The sequence below is a fragment of the Nomia melanderi genome, chromosome 2, assembly GCF_051020985.1.
Source record: "Nomia melanderi isolate GNS246 chromosome 2, iyNomMela1, whole genome shotgun sequence".
Taxonomy (NCBI): Eukaryota; Metazoa; Arthropoda; class Insecta; order Hymenoptera; family Halictidae; genus Nomia; species Nomia melanderi.
In genome coordinates this window covers 30,851,183-30,875,132 of record NC_135000.1, presented here as the reverse complement: position 1 = coordinate 30,875,132, position 23,950 = coordinate 30,851,183, and the positions used below count along the sequence as shown (strand labels likewise).

The 23,950-nt window shown below is 48.4% G+C and overlaps 2 protein-coding genes across 10 annotated transcripts in view; one reads left to right on the top strand and one right to left on the bottom strand.

Moving 5' to 3' along the window:
* LOC116429873 (cytosolic carboxypeptidase 1) overlaps positions 1 to 17,904 on the bottom strand; it is a 57,410-nt gene extending 39,506 nt beyond the window's left edge. Inside the window, exons 1-12 of one of the 9 annotated variants that reach the window (XM_076364944.1) lie at positions 16,102 to 17,903; positions 14,784 to 14,997; positions 13,675 to 14,704; positions 9,971 to 10,021; positions 7,636 to 7,778; positions 3,601 to 3,683; positions 1,991 to 2,102; positions 1,529 to 1,665; positions 1,288 to 1,432; positions 1,086 to 1,217; positions 735 to 878; positions 217 to 385 (exon numbers count right to left, since the gene is read on the bottom strand). In XM_076364944.1, the coding sequence (XP_076221059.1) occupies positions 217 to 385; positions 735 to 878; positions 1,086 to 1,217; positions 1,288 to 1,432; positions 1,529 to 1,665; positions 1,991 to 2,102; positions 3,601 to 3,683; positions 7,636 to 7,778; positions 9,971 to 10,021; positions 13,675 to 13,778 (1,220 nt within the window). In that variant the 5' untranslated portion in view covers positions 13,779 to 14,704; positions 14,784 to 14,997; positions 16,102 to 17,903. Of the gene's footprint in view, positions 1 to 216; positions 386 to 734; positions 879 to 1,085; positions 1,218 to 1,287; positions 1,433 to 1,528; positions 1,666 to 1,990; positions 2,103 to 3,600; positions 3,684 to 7,635; positions 7,779 to 9,970; positions 10,022 to 13,604; positions 14,998 to 16,101 lie in introns of those variants that run through there. The other 8 variants (XM_076364947.1, XM_076364948.1, XM_076364942.1 and 5 more) reach the window with 8 other exon arrangements.
* Positions 17,905 to 20,751: 2,847 nt separating this feature from the next.
* Positions 20,752 to 23,744, top strand: LOC116429891 (uncharacterized). Its single transcript, XM_031983368.2, has 4 exons — positions 20,752 to 20,819; positions 22,470 to 22,661; positions 22,734 to 22,862; positions 23,394 to 23,744. Exons 1-4 carry the CDS (start codon positions 20,814 to 20,816, stop codon positions 23,595 to 23,597), a joined length of 531 nt encoding a protein of 176 aa, XP_031839228.1. The 5' UTR covers positions 20,752 to 20,813; the 3' UTR covers positions 23,598 to 23,744.
* The last annotated feature ends 206 nt before the right edge of the window (positions 23,745 to 23,950 follow it).

Genomic DNA, 23,950 nt, shown 5'->3' with positions numbered 1-23,950 from the left:
TCGAAAGGCAATCAATCTCTATAACATATTCTTCCAAAATCTTGATCTAACCCTACGTTCCACAACGCTACCGTTTCCATAATACAACAGAATTCAGTCAAAGACACATCAACGTGTCCGCAAAAAGAACAACCGACGCTGGTAAGAAACGATCGACACGTAAACGGTCCCTTGGATCGCGGACCGATCCAAGGCAGCCTCGACCAGTCGGTTCACCTTGCAGGGAACATTTCGGGGACCGGCAGCTCCTTGTCCAGGCACTGATTCAGTATGCCGCAGATGCGAGACAACAGGCAGTCGTAGGCTTTGTCGTCCGGGCAGTTGCAGCAGAACCGGTACAAAACTTGCAGTCCATTGTTCCACTTGATGGCCTTCCTGCCGTCTTCTGCAACGAGCGAAACGTAGGGCCGCGGTGTAATCAACAGTCCCAAGGGTCGTAAATTTACGCGCGCGTTGCTTAGAATCGTAATCCCGTCGACGCGTCTGGAGCAATTTTCATGAATCGCCTGATAGGAGGATTAAACGTACAATGGAATTGCATTCGGAGCCGGCGTCAAAGGTTGCCGGGCCGCGCAGTAAAAACCGAATCGTTGGGATCGTTGCAGGGCGTCCGGGCCGATCGACACGTCCCTGACGCGCCGGGGAATCACCTTTAAGCTATCACTCTGTACCCTACGGACTCGACTTCCGGCCGGATATTGCCGCGGCTGAAAGGTCGACGCCAATAAACTCACTCGTGACGCAGAGGTGCTGGATCGTGGTCACCGCACAGTTGCAGATTTTCAGCCGCATGTAGCCGTCGTAGCGCTCCCATCTCTCGAAGATCCGCATCACCAGGTACATCATGCCCAGCTTCACGAATTTCGTGCACAGCAGCTCTGCGATCGAAGCGAGTCGTTAGTCTCTATTGATTTTCCCGCGAGAGCATTGATTTAGGGGATTTCTGTGCTCTGTGTCTCGAGAGGAAACCTGAACTGAGGCTCGCGAACTTTGAACGAAAGTTTCACGATGTATAGGTAATGAGAATTTCTGACTACCAGACTGTTCTTTCGATGATCAAGTAATCGAATGAAATAGACACGTACTGTTCGTCGTGAAGTACTTGAAGCATTCTAACAGCAACCTCAATTTCAGGTGAGGCCTGTAGCCGATGGACACGAACGTCTTCTCGAACGTGCTGGCGATTCCGTCCTTCACTAGCACTTGCAGAGTATAAGCTGGGAAGAAGAGAGTGTTCAGCAGGTGATGCTACAAGTAAGGATATCGTGAAGGAATAGATTCACGTACAGTTTCTGGCGAGAGACTTCAGGATCGACAGCAGAGGCAAGATGAGCTTGCTGTTGTTGTAATGCTGCTTGAGCAGCGCGTGGAATATCTTGATGGTGTTCAGCGTCTTCATCTTCGATGCGAACTTCTGGTCCGCCTGGGCCACCTGGAATATCCGTGAAAAGTTTCGTTAGAACCGATCGATTGGGACTCCGAGAAGGGAACTAGCTGCGAGGAGGCTCCGAGGAAGAGGAACGCTTACCTGGCCCAGTATCCAGAGCACTTCGTGCGCGAGAACTTCGCTCGGAATGGTGTCCGCATGTTGCAGATTAATTAGAAGCTTAACTAGGACTTGCGTGATGCCTAAGTTGACCAGTTGCATCAGTCGGCTGCTGGATTCTGTGAAGGATAGCGAATTAGGGGATCGATCGAGTGGCGGGCTCGATTGATCATGCAACATTCAGCTTGTTCCGAACTAAAACCGGCGTTTCAGCGAGCAGTGCTAACGCTGGAGAACTACTGCACGAGACGCTAATCCATCTCGGATTTCTGCTTTTACGAGACGTTAGGAAAGAAATCGATTGAATAGCCCATAGCTTAACACTAAATCAATCGGTCTCGATAAACGCCTCGTCTCGCTTGCGCCGATTGCACGAGAGAATACAAATCAATCGACTCGACTGATCGCTAGTTCCTTAATTCGCGATAAATCAACAGTCATTACTTGTGGCACTTTTGTTGTTGTTCCCTTTGTTCTTCGCCTTCGGGATACGGTACGATATGCATTCCCGCAGTATGCTGGCGATGCTGTAGTTGATCACGTGGTCCTTGCAGTTCTGCAACAGATTTCCTCGTTGGAACGCGCCGAAGCTAATCGATCTTTGACACTCGGTCTTCCGACAGTTCGACAATTGGACGGGATTCAACGGTTCGTCCCTTTAAAGCGCTTTATCGCCGATAACCGAATGCGACGGGAACAATTCCGAATTGTATCGAACTCTCTCCGTTCGATGTTCTGGCAGCTGCGTCCGTTGTAAATTCATCGAATCTACGCGTCATTCGCGGATGATAAATAAAGCACACTGCCGGCGTTCAGGCGCTCGCGGCGAACACGATCGCGAGGGAAACGGCGATCGAGTACGAACCAGAATTGAATTGAATATTGTTCTCGCCTTAAATGGAAAACGGAAACGCGAAGGACTCGAGGCGTTAAAATTGGAAGCAGCTCGAGCGATCGGGAGATAGTTGACGCGCGCAAATGCCACGGGCGTTGATAATTAGGCCGCGTGCGTGCGTGCAACACTTATCAGAAAATGGAACGAGCGGTTCCTCGGTCTCGCATGTTGCGGGAAACGCGCCCCGTCGACGAGATAGACAACGCGAGTCGCCGCGGCGCGTTGATGCTACCTAGCCACGCTATCCCGTGGTTAATTGGATCCGCGAAGTGTCGATTAACGGGCTATGCAATCTCGCCGTCCGAAACGGAAAGGAAAAGAGGAAATGCCTGGTTTCCACGATTCTTTCTCCGCTGGTGCAAAGCTGGCGGGAAGCTAAGGGTTTCTGCGTGGAACGTTCAGCAATCTCTTCGCTGTGTATTTACGTCTCTCTTTGTTGCCCGCCGTTGCAAAATGTCAGAGTTTTTCACACGGAAATAGATCACTCACGATGTAGCGTGCAATTTGTCAATTATTTCAGGGAACGAGGCAATCGCGATGTGTTCGAGATACCGGCCGCTGGGAAGCCAATGTTAAGTCGATCTTTCCTGATTTTTCTCGATTTTGATGGAATAAACAGTATTGTCTTGTAGTTGACAAAGGATTTACTCGTTTCTTCGTTTTGTTGTGTAATCATTTCGGAAGCTAGAACATTAGTTTCCTCGATTTTTGGTTTTTGAGCGAATCAACACGGTTTTTCGATGGAAAGGTTAACTTTAAGCGTTCACAGAGATTAAAGAATTGAGATATTTATTATACGAATTATAGGATACGGAGGACCATGCGTTGCGGTTTGAAGAGCTCTATCACTGTAATTTTGCGTAATAAAAGTGATGTTATCGTGAAATATTCAGCAGAAAATTCATCGATCTCGTACGGATAAAAAACATAGTGGTCATTCGTTTCGTTTGGACTCCGAAGGTTGCATACCCGTTTAATTGGATTCGAGATGCGCCGAGTAAACGTCGACAGTCGAAAAGTTATGGTCCGAAGTCACGCCCAATTGTAAATTTCGCGCACGGTAATGAACGGTCCGCGATGGAATTATAGGGGCGTGACGAGGGGGTGACCGGAGCCTTCATCGAGGGAAGAACCAGCGAACGAACCAAGTGTCACCCACCTTCAGCGTCGCGACGAATATTTCCATCGACCTGGAATTCTTGCGCCATAGTTTCTCTAGCGTGCGCTCGCGTACCCGCCGATCTGAAAAATAACAATCGTTACTACGAACTCGCGATGCGAAGTGAACAATAAAAGATTCCCGAAGTAAACGACAATGAAGACAACAGAATGATTTCTACGAAACAGTTGGAGAAACTTTAATGCAATCATAAACATGCAATAAAGGGCAAGAGAAACGACGCGAATAACAAAGAGAGTAGTTCAACCGATATTAACCAAGATATCGATCCCCGAATTGGTAAACTTCAAATTTACAGTTAATTACGGTCCTAATTTTCCTGCAAATGTGAAATATCGCTAAAAACCTAGCGCGTAATCTAATAACAATCTACTAATTCTAATCTTCCGATACTATCCTCGACAAACCGGGGCTCCTATTAAATCGATGCTGACAACGAAGTCACGGTTGGGTCACGGAAGACCCAAGGAACATGGCAGTAATGCGAAAACAGTGGTATCTGTTGTCAAGGAGCCATCGCGGCGCGCCACGTCAAAACGACATCCGAGCACTGTGTAAATCTGCGACGGGCCGATCTAGAGTTCGCGTTGCCAAACGGTCGAACGTCCCGGTCGCGATAAGTAATGGGGCGAGCAGGTGCTGGTAACAATGCACTCCATGCCCGATGCATCGGGCGCGCTCTGGTGCATTGGCGAAACGCGTGGCTCCCGTTTCAAAGTTGACGCAAGGCCAATCGTTCCCAATGCCATGAACACCGCACACAAAAACTAACTGGACATTGAATATTTCATGCCAAACGGGCTGCTCGGGCAGAACTATAGATCGGCCGCGACGTCCCCGTGTCCGTTAAAACATCCCCCAGGTTCTCCCTCTCGGAATTCACACGAATAATTCAGTAATTCCACCGAGCGACCGTTTAACCCTTTGCACTCGGACGATTCTCGCTAGAAATATTTAGCAGTATTTTACGAGACAAAGACGAGATTCTTCGTAACTAACTCAAAGGGAAATCACAAGTACATTGGGGAACGAAGCTATTTTATTCCGATATTGCATGTATCGAGGCATTATACAGAGTTCAACATTAAATATCAGATTTTCAAGTTTCACTGCGTCAAATCGAGTGGTGACTGTGAGTCACCTCTCGAGTGCAAAGGGTTAATCACCGATTCCTGGCGGTGTAACCTATGCTGCGTCGATTTTTGGAGGAGCACAAGCGACCAGAAGGTTCCATGTTGTTTCGTTCAATTCGAAATGCCGCGTTTCGCTTTCGATTCCCGAATCTTTTGGATTCGAAATGTATTCGGAGCATATTCTGAGAAATCTGCCCTGAGCATTATTTATACAGAAGCGGATAGCGATGTAGGAGACAGTTGGCAGAATCCTCCGCGAGCGACATTTATTATTAACATTGACACATTAAAGTAATTGTAACTGTAGCCAAACGAATCTCTCAAAACGAAATGGAGAAGTAACGCGTGCTGTCGTTTACGTAAACACGTGTAAATCATTTCTGTGATTTTCATCGAAACTCGCACGTGCATTATGCACAACTAATCGCGATCTCTGCTGGAACCTTAGCTACATTTCGCAAAGCTGATAAGCTACATTGCATCTCGAAAGTTTGATTTACTCCGTTGATCAACGACGAATCGATAGCTCCCCTAGCTCCTGCGACGGCTCCCTTTTAACGCTAACTACCACCTGAATTCAGGCAACGCCATTCTTTATATAACCTTAACCCTTTGCACTCGGCAGTTCCACTAGAAATATTTCAACATTCGATGATGAGATGAAAGATATTTCTGTATAATATTAAATATCGAATTTTATAGTTCTGTATGGAATCAAGTGGTGACACCTCCCGAGTGCAAAGGGTGAAACATCCGTTTCTCTAGCAGCGTATCGAAAGAACCGAATATCGTTGGAAGCATAAGACACAAGAGAGATACTAGAGCAATCGTTCAACAGAACCTTGACCTCCTAATTCCTGCTTTACTAAGAAAACTCGTTCGCCTACACAGAAGCTCCGACGCGTTCGCTCGGCAGTGAAAGTGCCAAAAGCGCCCCAATACAATGAGTATAATAAAATCCAGCAGCCGCCGCTCGCGTCGGAAATTTCAACGCGGACGAGAGGCTCCGCGCGAGAACCGATGACTCAGCGCGACGACTTTCGGCGTATGCAGAAATATCGACCGCCGGAGACAGAAAGCCCTTATCAAATTGGCACGACCGCGATTCACTCGAGCACCGTTGACGGACTCGCATCTGTATCGCGTTCGGCATTGTGCCGTCGGCTTGGCCGTCGTCCAAGCGATCTATCAGACGGCACCGAAAGCCCTTATGCAACCGCGGCCGACGCGGGCAGCCGGCTTTTCGAAAATAACGACGCCGAGCGTGCTGCGGCCGCACTCGCACACCTGTTCGCCAGTCCCCGGGACCGCCGCGGTGCGGTTCCGTTTCCGCGAGACGAGTCCCGTCGCGTTTTCCCGCGCGTTTCCGCGACGCGGCCGAAAGCGTGCGATCGCGCGCGACGGAATTGTGGCTCGCGGATCGAAACGATCGACTCTGCACTCCGAACGTCCTCGGATCTTAGTGTCAACGCGTCGATATTCGCTACCGGCGTCGCTAACTCGCGATTATCAATGTTTCGCGCGGAGAAGAGTATAACGGAGGAAGTCGCGAAGACTGTTTTTCGATTGTTACTCGTAGTTCGCAAAGGCGACACGTTTGATTCGATAGAATGCTGTAAGAGACTGCTATCGAGAGAAATGCTGGCAGCGAATGGGCGAATCGGTTCGCCATACGTTGGACTTCCGTCGAGTTTCATTTCCGATTAGCAGAGTTGACCCGGCACACGGAGATTGAAGCGCGACCCAGCTAAATTTACGCGTTTTCCCGAAAGCCGGTGCCGATCGGTCGAAGATGGCCGAGCCGCACGCGATGGTGATTAAGCGACGCGTTTATCGCGCGATAGGAGCTTCAGCCGATGCATCCTCCATTTCCCCGGACTTTGCACCGCGCGCTTCGCGGATTCCGTACTTCGTCCGCGAGTAATCGCATGTTCGATTCGGTGAAACGAGTGCTCCGGATTGCAAAACGAAGGAAGGGAGAGAAGTTACGCTCGAAAGTGACCCGAATCCGGGATTTCTCCGTTTTCTATGCGATTCGAGGAAGAAAGTTAGCGCGTGCTCGAGGATTCTTACGTGACTAGTTCCGCGGGCTGGTTCGTTTCGTCGAGTGTATTCGGGTTCGACGTGTCCGCTCGAACGGGACCGCGTTCGTATTGGTTCGGCGCCGATTGCGACACGGTGAGCGGATTGCGAAACGGGGGCCGGAAATGTGTCGAGAGTGTCGGACAATGGCGGGCTCGGGGAGGCGGCGCGCGCGATACGGAGTTTTCTGCAAAGTTCCCCGACGATTAGCCCCGGCGAAATGGAGGCGAACCGTGTTCGTGATAAAAATAGCGATCGAACGGCACGAGCCCGTCTTAAAAGTGTCCAATCTCGCTCGGGCTCGTTTAGAAGTTCGCTGCCGCATTCGAGGATCGCGCGATGCCGTTTTCTTTTTCACGGCAACGTCCCGTGGCGTGCGCGAGCGAACGGAACAACCGTGTCCCGGAGGAATTACCTTCCACGATCGCGCTCGAACGTTAACGCCGGCTGCTCGCGAGGCACCTGGCGTCCTGAAACACTCAAATTACATGTTTAGTGTCACGGAAACGCGGTGCTTCGCGTCTACTCTAGCAATTGCTGCTCCAATCTCCTTAGGAAATCAACGAGATGTCGTTAATATTAATCGATGCCGAAAAGCCAGACGATGCGGACGATTGTTGCAACGATACGACTTTCAAACGATCGTCCCAGGCGATTCGTCATTCGAAAGTGTAAAGCTGTAGGCTTTGGTGCCGCTGACAAATTATTCAGTGATTTGTGACGCGCCGCTTTCCCGAGAGCGAACGTGTAATTCGAAGAGGATTAGCTAATCTAAGAGCCGAAGACAATGGTGCGTTACCTGTGGACGTGACACGCGCGTGAATCTTGGCCGCGGCGTTCCTGAACGCGTCGCTGTGCGGCTTGGCCGCGTAGGTGGCGAGCTTCTCCAACAACGCGTCGTTCGCAGCCTCGTCCGTGCCTTTGTTGCCCGGTGACATCACACTAGACCGCAAAACCGAACAATGAAAGCTCAATTATCGGGTCGGGGGCGCGATCGTGATAGGGGTTGGCGGGTCAAGCGCAGGCGGCAAGCGCGAGCCCGCGCGGAATCCCGGGCGGGTCGTGACCGATGTTGGGCATTAGTCGAATTAGACTTTCTCTCGAATAACGATAACGAACGACCGATTAATACACTCCGTGCCACCGGAAATTTCGGTTGTACCTTGCTTATCAGTGCACTGATTTTTGCAATCAAACATTAACCCTTTGCACTTCGTAGCCTCTCAGTCGCCAACTGATTTGATACAGCAAAATTATAGAGTTTGACATTTAATATTAAACTTTGTACAATGCATCGACGTGTGAAATATTAAAATAAAACAGCCTCTTTCTATAATTTATGCGCGATTTCTCGTTAAGTTTGAAAGAATGTCGTTGGTATTTCATTAAAAAATGTTCAGTATTTTTAATGAAAAACTTCTGGAGTCCAAAGGGTTAACTTGCATTCCAGTTTTTGGTGACTTTTTATATTTTCATATTATTTCTTCGCGTTTTCGCTGCTTCCAATGTGTACCGTCTTTTGCTACATGTTCTCAACAGATATTTCCTCAGAAAAATTGGCCGTGTATCACAAATGGTACACATGGCACGTGTCAATCGTTGCTCGGTTGTTTACTATTCGAGACAAATCACTCATTTCTGTCATGACTGTGAGTGGATCTACTTTATCGTTAATTTAATAGGAAAACTTTCATAGAGAACTTGAACAATCGTTAATAGTGTGGGAGATTTCATTCGTTATTTACCATTCGTCACTTATTCGCATACGAGTTGGGTTGCTAACTAGGCAGTCATTTCCGCTTCGCGTGTCATCATATGCAGCGTTAGACAAAGATTGTTCGGAATAACGAATAAATTCCATTCGTTACCCGTGAACAACGATGTTAATTATTCCTCGATTTAAATCGCTTTTGCCCAACACTGGTCGCGACTACGAAGCAGGCTAGGAGGGAAAAAAGCACATGACGAGCACAGGGAAATTTCAACGTTTCCTCTTCCTCGTCGCATAAGTCGATGCGATCGTCCGTGATGAGACTATGTATATAGATACATGCTGAGAAAAAAAACGTGTCTGTCGCGTCGGATTCTGCACAGTGGGGAGGACAAATCCGGCGCCAGCTGTTGGTAACCACAGCTTGGCTGTTTATTGGCCCTCTCACCCTCGAGTCTACGAGGATCTCGGGAACGAATATTCCGAACATCACTCGAGAAACTAATTATAAAGGAAACTGGATACGTCTTTGTGTAATGCAACGGAAGATCTAAAAAATTGGAAGACGAAGCGACGGAATCTCCACGGCCGATCTTTCAACGACAGAGCTTCCGAGATTCAGTTTCCCTCGGAGATTTATAGCTACTAATTTTAAAATCGCTAGGAGAATCTGTGGACAGCGTCCACGTAAAGATTCATCAAATCGCAGTGTCTTCTAAAAGATAAATAGACTCACGGGATAATGCAACGAATTCCCTCGGAATTCTTCGGAATCTGAAGACTGAGCTGCTTAACCAGTTAACTGTGTTTGATACTAATTCTTTCGGCGATGAATTCTCTATTTGTTCACATAAACATGTAATTCTTCTTTGTTTCGCTTCGATCTTCCATTAAAATATACCCTACGTGCATTCGTCCCGCGATCGACGAGTACACGCTCCATTTTTTACTTTATTACGCGCAGAACGAGAGGTTTTTCCAATTAATTCCACAGTTAACTGATTAACACGTTGAACGCCGCACGATTTCATAGAGCAAAATCCACAAAATGGAAAAAGTACAATATTAAATCATTTGACTGAATTGGATGATTATCATTGCACGTTCATCAAACTAAATGTCACCGCAATGGACAGCATTATTCATAATATAGAAATGTATGCGAATAATCATCGTTTCACTGAGTGAATTATAGTAATTCGATTTGCTCGGTGGTCACCGGTGACCCCCATGGCATTCAACGTGTTAAATAATTCTTTGTACGCGTGATTCAACGAAACCAGTCTTCCCTTCGTCCCACGAAAGCGATCGAGCGGGAAGATAAATCGGTGAAACGGAGCTCGGGGGATCAGAGGGCCAACAAGAACCAAAATGGGGGTAGCACGGGTGAAAACCAAAGACCATTGCGATCATAGTACTTAACCAAAGGGTCAGGGCGGCCGGTGTTATTCGTCTCCTGCGAGACTCGTCGGATCTGCGATAGAGAACAGAAGGCGATCACGGATCTCTTTCGAAATCGCCGGGAAGCAGGAAGAACCGGCGCGGCGCGCGTTCGTTCGACAGTCCATTGGCGCGCGGCCAGCTCTCTGGCACAATGCGCGTTAATCTCCTATCGCGATCGGCGTTTTCTCGCCGGCCAATGTCGCGTGAATGAAAACCCGAACGTCGGGAAGCGGCTCGCGTCGCGTCGGACACCAAGGTCAATTAACGCGACCGAATAACGAGCGACGCGCGGAAATAAATCGCGGCCGATCGTTGGACGCCCGGCCCCGCGGGACAGCGTTCGTTATTGCGATTAATAATTAACGTCGCCGGCCAATTACTTTGTCCCGCGGCGGGTCCGGCGATATCCTTTACAAAGATGTCGCGACTTTTAATTGGACCCCACGGTTTAATTGGACCCCATTCGACAGCCACGGTCGAATCATCGGTTCGTTCGAGAGCGTCCGCGCCGCGCGCAATAAATCTGAATTAATTGATCATCGCCGGAAGAACTGGTTTCCAGACAACGCGACCAGGCGACGAGATGTTTATTAACACTGAATCTACCGAGCAGTTCAATTGATATTTTGAAATTCCTCTACAGCGACTTCATCTATCGAGACTTGAATTGATTTATCGTTTAATTTGCGCATTGCTGAATCGGGTTCTTTAATCATTTCTCGGAGGAAAATCTGTTATCTTTTTAACCCTTTGCACTCAGAAGTTTTTCAGTAGAAATATTTGGACATTGCCTGATGAGATAAAGACGACATTGAAACTAAGTTAACGATAATTCACAGATAATTTAAGCAACAATGTTATTTTATTTAAGTATTTCACATTGCAATACAAAGTTTAATTTAAAATAGTAAATATTCAACTTCATAGTTTTGCCGTATCAAATCAAGTGGTGACTGAGAATCACCTTTCGAGTGCAAAGGGTTAGTAATTGCAAAATAAAAGAACAGGAATTTTGACTCTGGTGGTTTTAGTGTTAAAGACATGATACTCGCGAGACTCAATTTCGACTGCTGTGTCAGTGGGATTTCTGCGATTTGGATTTGAATTTTAGATTGAATCGAGCAGCTTTTTCTTCGATCCTCAGTTTGAACATCTCGTCGGTGATACGTCGAGTCAGTCGAATTTTCGTGGGTCCACGAGATGCGAAGTTAAAAAAAGGAGTTTACGAGTATCCGGATTCGGTAAATTTCGCTTCGAGAACATTCTCTGGTTCTGCGATATCTTTATGGATGCCGACTTCTGCGATCGTCGCGTTAAACGGATTCAATGGAAATCTCGGGAGAGATATGTTGCAACCGTTCGACGATTGTTGGCAACGCGGAATTCGTGTCGGACGGCAACAAACGAATTTCGCTTCGATTAGTCGCGTATCGATGTCGCCGTGTTTAAATCGCGATCGACGTCGAGTACGAGTGCCGCGTTACAGGGGCCGTTTAAACAATCGCAGGATTTATTGGCAATAAATATTGCTGCGGTGCGATGTTGGTAATTTACGTTTCTACTCGGCGTGACCGTGTGTTTTGGCCGGAACCGCGCGTCGCGGCCGTGCCAATGCGGATTTTGCAATTACCCTAACCAGCCGGCCAAGTGACTAACAAATACTTCGCTGGAGCGTCATTTGTAAACACTGTTCCTCGGGAGTAACCGACGAAAGCTTTCTCTATTAGTCAATCGATCGGCTTCTTCTCGAGGAAAAACGTTACCTTCGAAGCTTCGATTCGAAATGAAAGTTCCTATGAACAGAAGATCAGCGTGAGTGCCAGAGACGAGTAGGATAATCGAATGATCCTCCTCTTCGCGTTTGCTATTTAAGTATCATCTTACTCGTCTCTGGCTTACACAGGGTGTCAAATCCGTGGTGCAGCGGTGAAACAGTCGATCGATCGTCACAGGGGCATTCGTAAATTGCAATCAGCGATAAGCTCGAATCAGAGGAATTTGTTTCTTAGAGTTCCTCCTTAACACTAGAACTACCGAGCATTTAATACGATTTATATGCAATTCCTATAAAAATTGTAACAATAGATTATTTTCAGTTTCTTCAGACGTTCATTATAGTACTCTAGTGAAACTATTTATTTTCAAAGTCATTTCCAATATTCAATGCTTCGAAGATATCAATAGTTGCTAAACAAAACAATCGACACCAGTCATTTTGACTGGTAGTTCTAGTGTTAATCGATTTTAGATATTCAATAGGATTTGAGATTTGGATATTTTGATTTAGAGTATCTGCTTCCGTTAGGGTGGTCGCGTTCAAGCAGAATCACGTGGAAACAGAATCGTCTGTATCGTGTCAACAGAAAACCATCGAGCATCGTAAAAATCGACTGTTCACCGTTGACACCGCGTACTCGCTACCCTGCACAGTGTGCCAAGACTACACGATCGTTTTACACGTCGCTCTTCTGCCCGAGAGATCCGTATATCGTAATGCGAGCTAAATCGACGAACTTGGAACCTTGTGCGACACGCTCTCAAACGATCGTGTATTCGGTCAGTTGCATTCAAGTATACGATTGACACTTGAGCGTAGAAAACTCGACGTGCAACTCGATTCGCACTAGAGTTCGACGGTACGGTCAGATCAGGATCGGTAGTCAACGAGCAAAACCAATCGGGTTCCATCAACATCGTATTTCATTTCCATTCATCCGCTCGCGAACGGAACAGACAATTCGCCCGTCAGATCGGATCCAATAAAGTTTCCGGCCTCCAATCGCTGGCAGACCGACTCGAAGGATCAATAAATTTTCATTCGATTTCACCGTACCGCCAACCGCGAGTGCTACGCGAAGCGTTGGTGTAGTCTCGGCTTAAAAGAGTGTAGGGTAAGTCGAGGAGAGATGGCCCGCTTTTTTTAAAGAAACTGTTGCACCGTGAATGTCGTTAACACTTGACGAGAAGAGGATATATTCAAGAAAGTGAATACGGCAAGAATAATTAACCCCTTGTCCTATAGTATCGAATCAGATTCGCGAAGTTTCCTGCTTGAAAATAAAAATTCTCGCGTCTCAGTTGTTACTTCATTAAGAAAACAGTTCCAACTGCGTGCGAGTTTTGACGAGTTCTTACTTGCAGTCGAAGTGTTAAATTAACAACGATCAAGTAGCTCATCGAGCATAGATACGGAGATATCACAGGGCAAGGGGTTAACGTTAGATTTACTTTGACTCGTGCAATCACGCGAATAAGCATTGTAATACGCTTTGAATCTACAATCCTCGCGATTTCCGTAAACGACGTAGTTCTCCAGGAGCAGTGGAAGAAAGTGGAACCAAAATAGAGGCAAATTATCCAATGAATTTCCTATGAACGAGATACACGACAAAGAACTAATTCTCCACTCAGATGAAACATCATTATTTCTGTTTACTAGAACGAACGTGCGTGAATCTATTAAAGAAGCCACGAGACACAGTATAGAACTAAAGGCAACTGAAAACTACGCGACGGTGCGGAAACGAGACCGGGCCATCTCACCGGGAATTACCCTAAGCGTGCGGACGGTGCGCAGCGAGCATAAACGTGCGTTCGGAACGGGGACCGGAAACCTGACGCAGAGCGACGAGCACACGCGCGACACGCGGGCACGAGCGTTTTTGTTAGTGGCGCGATTTTTACTCTTCGTCCTGGGCATCCTGCTCGCTCTCGTCGTCTTCGTCCGACTGGCTCGCCTCCTCCGGCCGCTGGTTCCCTTCGTCGCACAGCTCCGACTCACTTTTCATGTTTCCCCGTCCCCCGCCTCCTCCGTTCCAGCTTTTCGAATTTAATCGAGGCTCGCCGGCGGAACGGAACCGGCAAAGGTCGAACCGTGGAGGACCTCTCGGCCCACGCGATTCGATCGACACTGTCCCCGCGCGACGCAAAGATTGCGATCGGCGACCGGGAAACCGGGGGAAAAATCGAGAAAAACGGTAGACGCGTTTGCCAACCGATTCACCGTAACTCGACGACCTTCCGGCGGACCCGACGGGGCGACCTTTAACGCGTCATCCGCTCGAATCACGTCGAGCGGCAACTTTTTCTTCTGTTTTCTCCGTCGCCTCTCGGCGTCTCTCTCTCTCTCACTCTCTCTCTCTCTCTCTCGTTGCCTCTCGTTTCCGTCTGTCTCGACCGAACGAACGATTCCTTCCCGATGTCACGTGGCATCCGTCGAGGTCCGGTCCGGCGAGATCGACGGGCGAGCCGAGAAACGCGAGAACGATTTTCCGTGAAATCCCGCGGCACGATCCACGCGCTTTGCCACTCCGAGGCGGTTTGACGTTTCGCGCTGCCAAAACTATGTTTAAAAGCATAGCACGCACGCACGAGGCGCCTCTATTTATAGTGACGGCCGCTTTCCGAAAACCGCGCCCCTTTATCTCATATTTTCGATCCCACCCCCTCTTCGGGCTCACCCCACGGGAATCGGAGCCCGCGTCGCGTCGCGGCCATTGCCACCGGTCAAGAGGCGATCCGCTTGATCGACGTGCCGCTCGCCCGCATGGTGGCACACACTTGTTCCTCGGATTTTATTTATTATTCTCTTGTCTCGACGATTTCACTGGGAGCTTCTCGTTCGTTCGTTCGTTCGTTCGCTGTTCGGTCGTTTCTCGAGGCGAACATCTGCGGGATTATCGCGCGATCTCGGCTGAAGAGACGCTTGCTGGATCTGAGGGGATGTAGATAGTGTTTGCACGATGCTCGCTTGCGGCGGGGTTGAAGATTGTTTTCGGGATAAGGGAATTTACCGATGTTACTGTTTGGGAGGATGGGAACAGCGCGGCTCGAGTTGTGCTCGAGTATAGTAACAGGATGTTTATAAATATGCATAAAACCGATGTTGTTATGTGGAACTGGAGATTGAGAAATGCCAATTCGGCGGGTGTACAAAAACTGAGAAGTTTATGAGCTTATGGTCTTTCATGCTGTTGTATATCCTGCTGGGAACAAACATGATCGCATCTAGAAGGAATGAAATGTCTGTTTGGTATCGAAGAATTTCCAACGGTTCGCGAACGTACAATAATTTCGATTTGGATTAATATCGGTTTTCGAAATCTGAGAATAAAATAGGAAGCGAAATGTCGAAGAAACGGTCGATTCATTTTTAAGCTATCGGTAGACCGTACACAGGATGGAATATTTGCGAATAGCGAAGCGAGTGCTTCGACGACAGACCGTTGTCCCGAAATTACTCAAAGATTCAATCATCGTGTTAAATAGGAACGCGAGCCCGTTTACACAAGTGTCCAGAATTTTAAATAACAATGCGCCAGTGTCTCTGGCGATGCTCGGTATACGGAATGTAACGAAACTCGAACGCGTCGGCCAGCTGTAGCGCACTCTTGTAACAGAAACAAATAATTGGATAATAAAAGAACCGTGAATCCGTGCAGAAGCATGGGAACAAATTTATTTCAAGAGCATCCTGTCTCCCCCCGTGTCACGCGCGGAGAGATTGTTTACAGCAGCGGAACGAGAGATGACGGAAACGTAATCCGGTTGCCAAAAGATGGAGAAATCACTTCGGCGATCCGTCGCCGCTGTGTTACCATCGGTACGGCCATTAGTTACCGGGGAACGCGGGACGTTAACATATGAAACGCAGGTGAGGAACACCGCGCGACTGGTCAACGGATGAGATATTTAAACGACACGAATAGGAAAGTCATCCGGAATTTCCCGCGGCGATCGAAGGATCCCGAGTATCCTTAAATAAATCCGGACACCTTTAACGAACCGGCGACACCAATCATGAGCAGCGTTTTTTACGCTCCAAGGAACCTGTACCGGTAAATCTTGTCAACACTTGCAACGCCAGTTTCGTGGACTCGCTTCTTGGAAACGAATCGTTTCTCGCGAGAATTACCGTACCAGTCGAACTGCCTCTTTCATAATTATCGATATCTTCGACGTATCGAATATTCGAGTGACTTCGGAAATGAATAGTCTCGCTTCGATGCTGTAACGGATGCCCGAAGAAACCGAAGATAACGTCACGATTTTTATAGGGATTACGTGTGAATCGTATTGAACGCGTAATTCTAGTATCCAGTGAAAGACTACCTGTCGAAACGTAATTAATACTCGTCGAAGGTATAATTTACAAGGAAAACATTGTAACTGTCTTTCGTATGGAAACGTAGACGCCGCTTCGCAGGTTTTTAGCAATTCCCTTAACGGGCACGCGTGTCTGCAGAAAAACAAGTCGTTCTGCAAGAAGCAGACGCAAAAGACACTGTCCTCGTTCCCCTCCGACTGGCGTCTAGCCCAAAAACTCGAACAAAGGCGTGAAAACACCGAACCATGGACAACAAGCACTCCAGACGGCCGTGCGAAGATCGACGTCACTGCTCTCGGAAGCCAGGGTCCGAGAAAAATCCTCGAAGCATCGAGGAACGCGCACTAACACGTGACAGGTCGCTCAGGCGAGAACCTCCCCGTCTTCTCGATCCCCGAGCATTGTTGTCGCGGCGTGTCTCAGCCTCGCGTCGAGAAGTTGCGCCGCCCACGCGACGAAGCGTCGACCTCAGGGCCGCGAGAGCGACCGTGCGCGAAGGAGGAACGAGGTCGAGGATTCGGGGTCCTCGAGGAACGGACGGGTCCTAAGGGAGAACGTCGCCGAGCGTACACAGCGCGGCGTGCAACGACACCGACCCGTTATTAATAGAGTCGCGGCGGCGGCTCCGGCGAATTCGCGGCGCGAACGGAGCCTCGAGAGGCCGCGGCGTCGGAGGGAGGACGGATGGAGTCCATGGAGAGGCAACCTTCGCCGAAACGGATCCGGGAAAGCGAGACGGAGGTACAGGAAATACGGAAATACGAGCGGAGGATGAAAGAAGCTGCGGAGAGACGGGGCGCGGAGCGAGCGAAGAGACGGTTGAAAGATCGCGAGGAAAGACGAGGGAAAAGAGTGGATGGCAGAGGATTAGAAGCGAGATGAAAGAAGAAAGAAGATGAAAGAGAGACGATTGAAGGGAGGATAGAGACAGAGTCGACAGAAGCACCGGAAAATGTAGGAGAGAAAATTGTGGAAGCACAAAGCCACGAGAACGGAGAGGAGTCTATCGAACAGGAAGAGTCGATATAAGCACTCAAGAAAAGGGAAGAGACGAAAGAGATAGAGGAACACGAGATAAGGGAGGAGAGTAGACGGCACAGAATCACAGGAAACAGAAATGAGATGGAGACCGAAGCACAAAGCAACGAGGGAAGAAGAGAGAGTCGATACGAGCACACGAGAGAAAGGGAAGAAGAGACGGCAGCATGGGGACACAAGAGGGACGAGAGGAAGACACGAAAGCACAAAGCCACGAGGAAAGGAAAGGAGTCTATTGAACAGGAAGAGTCGATGTAAGCACTGAAGAAAAGGGAAGAGACGATGGAAATAGAGGATCACGAGATGAGAGAAGAGAGTAGATGGCACAGAATCACAGGAAACAGAAGCGAGATGGAGAAAAGCACAAAGCCACGAGGGAAGAAGGCAGAGTCGATCCAGCACAGATGCGCGAGAGAAGAAAACAGTCGTTGCAAGCACGCGAGAGAAAGGGAGACGGAAGCACAGAGACACGACAGGAACGAGAGGAAGACACGATGAAAGCACAAAGACACGAGGAAAGTAGAGAGCGACGCCGGAAGCGGAGACGCGGCGGAAGGGAAGAGAAGAAAGGGAGGCGGCGTGTCGCGACTCGGCCGAAGGACAACGCTCGACTTTCGTCCTCGAGCGACGCGATTCCGTCGAGCACGACCCGCCACGCACGAATGCACCGTCGACGACGGAGCGGACGCGACTCGTCACGGAAAGGGTGTCCGCGGAATCAGGTGTATGCGGCACTTGTTGATAAACACGAAAACCGCCCGCGGATTGATTAGTGGCCGGCCGCGCGAGCGCCCACGAGCGCAGTCGACGCCTCACGAGCCTCCTCCTATCGATTCCTCGGTAGGGCGCTACCGTTCAAACTGGTCCACCAACTTTTCCGCCATTTTTGGCACGAACGTGCCAGCCCTGCGACGGATTCCACAACGAGTACCGTTCGCTTTGATTAACGGAGGCACTCGCTCGCTCGGGGCGTCTCGCGGAACACGTTTAGGAAGAGGTTTAGCAAATCGCTTGTCGTTATACGCCGGTGGCTTAGCCTTTTACGACGTTGCTCCGTGGCGGCTGCTTATGGAGGAATTATCGCGTGCTTCTATGATTTTCTGTTCAACTAACTTTACTGTCAATCATTTGGAATAAATGTTACGATTTTATTTCCCACTCGTTATTGTAGGGTAAGGGGTTCAAATTGTCTCGGTCATTTAAGTCGTTCAGAAGTGAACGCGGTTAAGCGCAGAGGAGTTAATGTTCTTTAAGCTATTTTTAGCTGAAATATCTTCGGAAGCTATAAAAAGGAGGGCCTCCTGACCTAGAACGAACGAAGAAACGGATCCTCGAATGGCAAAAAGGAATATTATTTGTTCCATTGAAATTGACAAAAATCAGACAACATCAGAATCGACTTAACCGCGTCGACTGTCGAGCGACTCGTTTATGGAATATCTTCTTCGATGACTGCACGAACATCGTCCGGGGACTGTTTTCCTTGAATCCTTATTGTTTATTTTGAATGCCTAATTACCTCGAGGATGCGAGACATTAATGAGGCGTCTCATTTGTAAGATACGATTATCTTAATTTATCGATTCCCCCGAGCGAGCGAGAAACATTTCGGGTTTCAAGGCGCGTTATTTCGTTAGCGACGATAAGAATTAATAGTACGTACCCTCGAGTGTCAACGTGACATCTTTCCCAATCGTTCATCCTCCTCTGGCTGTCGACGTGGCCCCGTGCGTTCAAGTCTTGCCGTCGGAAGTTGTCCTTTGCATTTTCGGCCGGTCAACCTTGGGAACCGTGCTTCGGTGGTCATGACAACAACGCCACGGCAACGATAAAGAGCTTTTAAACCCGTGAATTCGAGGCGAACGGCCGTAATTAGGCGAATAGGTCCTTACCAACTCTACAATTCGGCCAGGACCACCGGAAGCGATGCTAGGTTATCCGCGAACGTTACCGGAAACGTCATCACGCCCGTCGGTGACCGCTTGAAGTCAACTCATGATTTCTCTCGGTTGGCAGGACGCACGTCCGACGTCGTTGATCTGTGATCCAACGTTTCACTCATCGACGATTGCTCGACACTCCTTCAACGGCGTTTTAGCCAATTTTTCAATGGCAACGGAATCTTAAACCCATAAGACAAGATGATTGGCAGATAGGCTTCTCGACGTTACTGTTTAGTTAACTATTGGAGATTCTTAATAGTAATATTCCTAATCCACGATAGAATAGTATCGTTCAATAACAAGGGAAATGATTATTTAGAAATATAGAGATCATTCTTAAGTTTCTGCTAGCTGAAGTGTTAACTGACTCTCAGAAGTCAATGCGGTTCAATACAGAAAAGAAAAATTGAGAAAATGTTTTGGCTTCTGAAATAATTATACAGCATTCGGAAGCTATAAAAGACTTTCTGACCTAGAACAGACGAAGAAACCAGTAAATCCTTGAATAGCTAAAAGGAATATTCCATGAAAATACGCAAAAATCAGAAAGCATACGAAAGTCGGCTTAAACGCATTGACTTCCAAGCGACTCAACTAAAGATTCTACAGTCTCGGATAGTCCACTCCTTCGAGCATCTTCCAGCGAACCGAGTTCAACGTACACAACGGCCTACACGAGACTCGAGAAGCCAGCTCGATTCCTGCTAATCATCGATCGAGATCGACGAAACGGCACGGTGACGGGCACCACCGTAGGACATTAGAAATGTAGATTCGGGTGTCGGAGGTGCCAGACCACACCCTTCATTCATATTCCAAGCAACAATTTGCCGCGCGTTAACGGCTCCTCGCTCGTACCTCGTATCCTCCATCGTCCCACTCGAATCGACGGAAAACCCAAGCAAGCATCACCGATCAATCCCCATGAAACGAAAAATCCTACACTTTTAAGCGTATTTCCCGCGTTCGCATCCAATGACCTCGAAATATTTCCTTATAATTCAACGACGAGCGAAATCTCGCGGTGCCAGCGTCGTTAGCAGGTCCCGACCGCCATAATTTCTAGGGGGATGGCGCGGTTGGACGTCCGCGACGCGCGATCGCCATAAAATTCGCGCGAATCCGAGCCGGCAGACGTGCCGCGCATCGCCGACCGCGCGTTTCCCGCGAGCCTTCGGTGACTTTTCGAAACGGAAACTCGCATAAAACGTGGGACACGTCTTAAACGATAAATAACGTTAAGAGTGATTCACCGTGACAATGTCGCAGCGGCGATCGTCGCCGCGCGAACGAAAAACAAAGTAGTTCCGGCTGGCGAAAAGAAGAACAAGAGAGCTACCAAAACAATCAGTGCTGCGAGAGATTCGATCGCGAGCCGTTCCCGTACGGTTGGCCTAATTCTCGTCGGTCGTCGCGATCGAGTTCGGATCGACCAATTATTATGCGCGAGCCGCGGATGAAGGAAGCGGCGTGCCCGCCCGAAGGAGAGAGCGAGAGGGACGGCCGGAGAAAAAAAGAATCACGAGCAGGTATTCCGTTGATCGAGCCGGACGGCCGGGAGGAAGCGACAGAGGAGCTAAGCGTAGGAGCGAACGAAAAAAAAAGCAATCACGGATGATATTCCGGCAGGGTGGTGGGGGTTTGCTCTCCAAGAAGAATATATAAATCGCGGGTAGGGCTGAAATTCAGGTTAGTGCAGATAGTTTCCGAACGTACCGCGAAGCTGCGATCGCGCCATGCAGGTGAGTTGCACGGGAACTGGCTCCTAGCCGACCGAAATAAAGGAGAGTTAATTGTCTCGCTCGTCTCGACGAACGTCGGCGAGTCTTCGTTTTTCTCGCGATAACGACCGACCGATCGGACAGCCGCGATTCCGGTTTCCTTTGACTCTCTCGCGCGAAATCGACGCGCTCGCCGGCGAACGTCGCCGCACGGGGGACGCGAGAAAGCTTCGTTTTTATAAATAATTCCCCGGGGGAACAACCGTTACCGCGGCTCGACGAAATTCCGTTTCCGCGTCGGTCGCCGTTCAGGATCGTTCGTATGCGGGCCGCGGATCGTCGCGCGGCCAACGCTGAAATAGCGTATTATCAAAAGCGTCCGCGTCACTCGCGCGCTGCTTCTTCATTCGATGCAGGCTGCGATCAATTTCTAACCGAACTACCGCATTGTTTCCAGTGTCATCTCGGACCGAGCGGTTTACCGGGCTCGGCGACGCCCAACGTTCGTCGTGTCTTTCCTCTGATCCGTCTTTGTTTTTGCTAGTGCGCGTTCCACGGAATATCGAGGTACCGACGTCGATCGTTCCGTGTCCTCCAGAGTGGAACGATATCATGTCGATAATTATGTGTCTATCAGGATTCAAAGTATTGAGATCGGTAATTTATGTCGCCGAAAGTGTCAGCGTTCTATTCTTATAGAAAGCTGGTCCAAATTGATATTATTCTTAACACGTTGACGCAAATGCCGTGTCTATAACCGTCCATGCTCGCGAATATAGGTGCGAATGACGGTACCGGCTGTCCTGTATTTTTAGTATTATAAATAAGAGAATGTAATAACCTTATTCCGAAAGTATGAAATCTTGACCGAACTCCCAAAGAATCGACTAACTAACAGAAAGAAGGGAATCGCCTGTGCTGTTATCGCCGATTTCAAAGTGAGCGTCGACGTGTTATTTTTTTAATTAATCGTCTTAAGAGTTAGAAGCAACGTAGAATCATCATGAATTCCACGGGACTCCGTCCTTTAGTTTCTTTCTCGTTCCCGAGTACTTTATGCGGATCCTGTTAGCTTTTATCATTGCACGGCCATTAATCTCAAGGAGAAACTCGAACGGCGATTGTATTTTTAAAAAGAACAATAATCCTTCCACGGCGGAGAACGGTGACACGGCGTTCATTCGAATCGTTTTTTCTCCTCCCAATTAAAATTACCCGGACACGGATAACGCGATTGAAAAGGACTTCCAATGAGGCGTCATTAACTTTTTTAAGTGCCCCCGTCTTTTTCTGTGAACCCCGAAAGTCACCTTTGCTCGTCTTTTTGCACGGGGCATTCCATAACGCGAGTGGCTCATTTATTTCCAGCCGCATCGGCACGCTGACAAGCTGATTAAATCTCCCTACTTTAAATAAACATGTTATTACGAATCATGGAATCGTTGAATCCTTCGTTCCAAGAATTATTACGACATAATTGTATAAAGAGTAGTCGAAACGTGTTACAGTTTAAAAATAGAATCAAAATTTCCACCGAGAATCGATGTCCGATTTCAACTGTTACAACGTCGAATCTTATTGAAATTTTGCTCCGACCGCTTCCATGATAATCGTACGATTATTCTGCTTGAATTATTATGCAAATCCTAAGTTCACCTTGAACGTTCCAAGGTCTACGTCCCGTTGCTTGCCATCGTTGTGATCCTGGTCGCGTCCACGGAATCGAAACCGTCGTGGTCCAACCTGTACATCGACCAGTATTCCCCTGCGTCCAGTGCTGAGGCCCTAACCGAGCTGAACCTCCAACAGACGCCGATTTTCCAGTATCCGCAGCAGGCCTACTCTCCGTTCTACATCTACAATGTAACAAAACCGTCCGTCCGACTCGATTTCTGCGGTTCCTCTTCTACATCGCCGCGTCTACGTCTGTTCCAGGTGCAGACAGAATTAAAGGACGTCCCCGCGGCCGTCATTGCTCACGGGAAACCAGCGATCTCCCATATACCCGCCTACGGCTTCTACTATGGACAAGCTGTCTACGACTTCCGGTTCCCGTTCAGTCCGGTAAGAGTCAATTTATCGATTCTAATCGTCTCTTTGGACTACATTGCACGGCGATAATTCAAAACGTTTAGATTAGATCTCAAATCTGAGGAATCGTCTTCCTCGGCGACAAACGAGTCACATAGAAGCCAATGTGGTTAAATCCAGGAAAGGATCATTGGGAAAATTCATGTTCCGGCTTCTGAAATGATAGATATTCGGAAGCTACAAAGAAGGGCTTGCTAACGTAGAGCAAACGAAGAAACGACTGAATCCTTGAATAACTGGAAAGAATTTTATTTGTAGCATTAAAATTGAGAAAAATCGGGAGGTATCGAAAAGTGGACTCAACCACATTGGCTCCCGAGCGACTCGTGTGCATATTTAATTGGCTACCGTTCACGAGCAATCGAAACCGAAGGTTCGAAAGCGTTCATTACCCGGTTGGCCTAGGGGCGACCAGGTTTTTCTACGGCTTGAAGCGGGGAACCTTGAGAATAGTCAGTGACAGCTGCGTTTCGACAATGACATTGGTAATGAATTTTGTCGCAGGTACTCCCGACGTTGAAACCCGTCGAGCCGAGCACGACGCCGAAACCGGAGAGTAAACCGACCGACTCCAAGCCATCGACCGCGGAAAAGGAAGACGGCGTCGAGAAATTGGACAATAAAGTGGAGTCGCCGAAGAAAATGGAGAAACCGACGCCGATGGAGCACGCCGGCGACGACGACTCGGTCGTCATCGAATCGATATGATAGTTCCGCCTCGTTCTCATCGCGCGCGAGCTCGTTCCCACGGAATGAAACGCTTCTACCGTCTTCCTCCATCGCTCCGTCCAACATCGCATCATAAGAAACATTTGTAACTCGCCTGAGAGACAATAAACTCGATTTCCATTCTTCCTTCCGGCAATTTTCTGACGAAACCTCCTCAACAATGGCAATAAACAGTTTTATTGGACAAGTTCGGGTACTCACAACGTAGTGTACAAGTAAATATCGAAAACAGCTTGCATGTTTCTTGGCTAACAGATACGAAGCTTCGAGCAGATGCAGTTAACGTAAGATTTAAGGATATTTATTCTATGCTTTATTCTATCGTGCCTGGA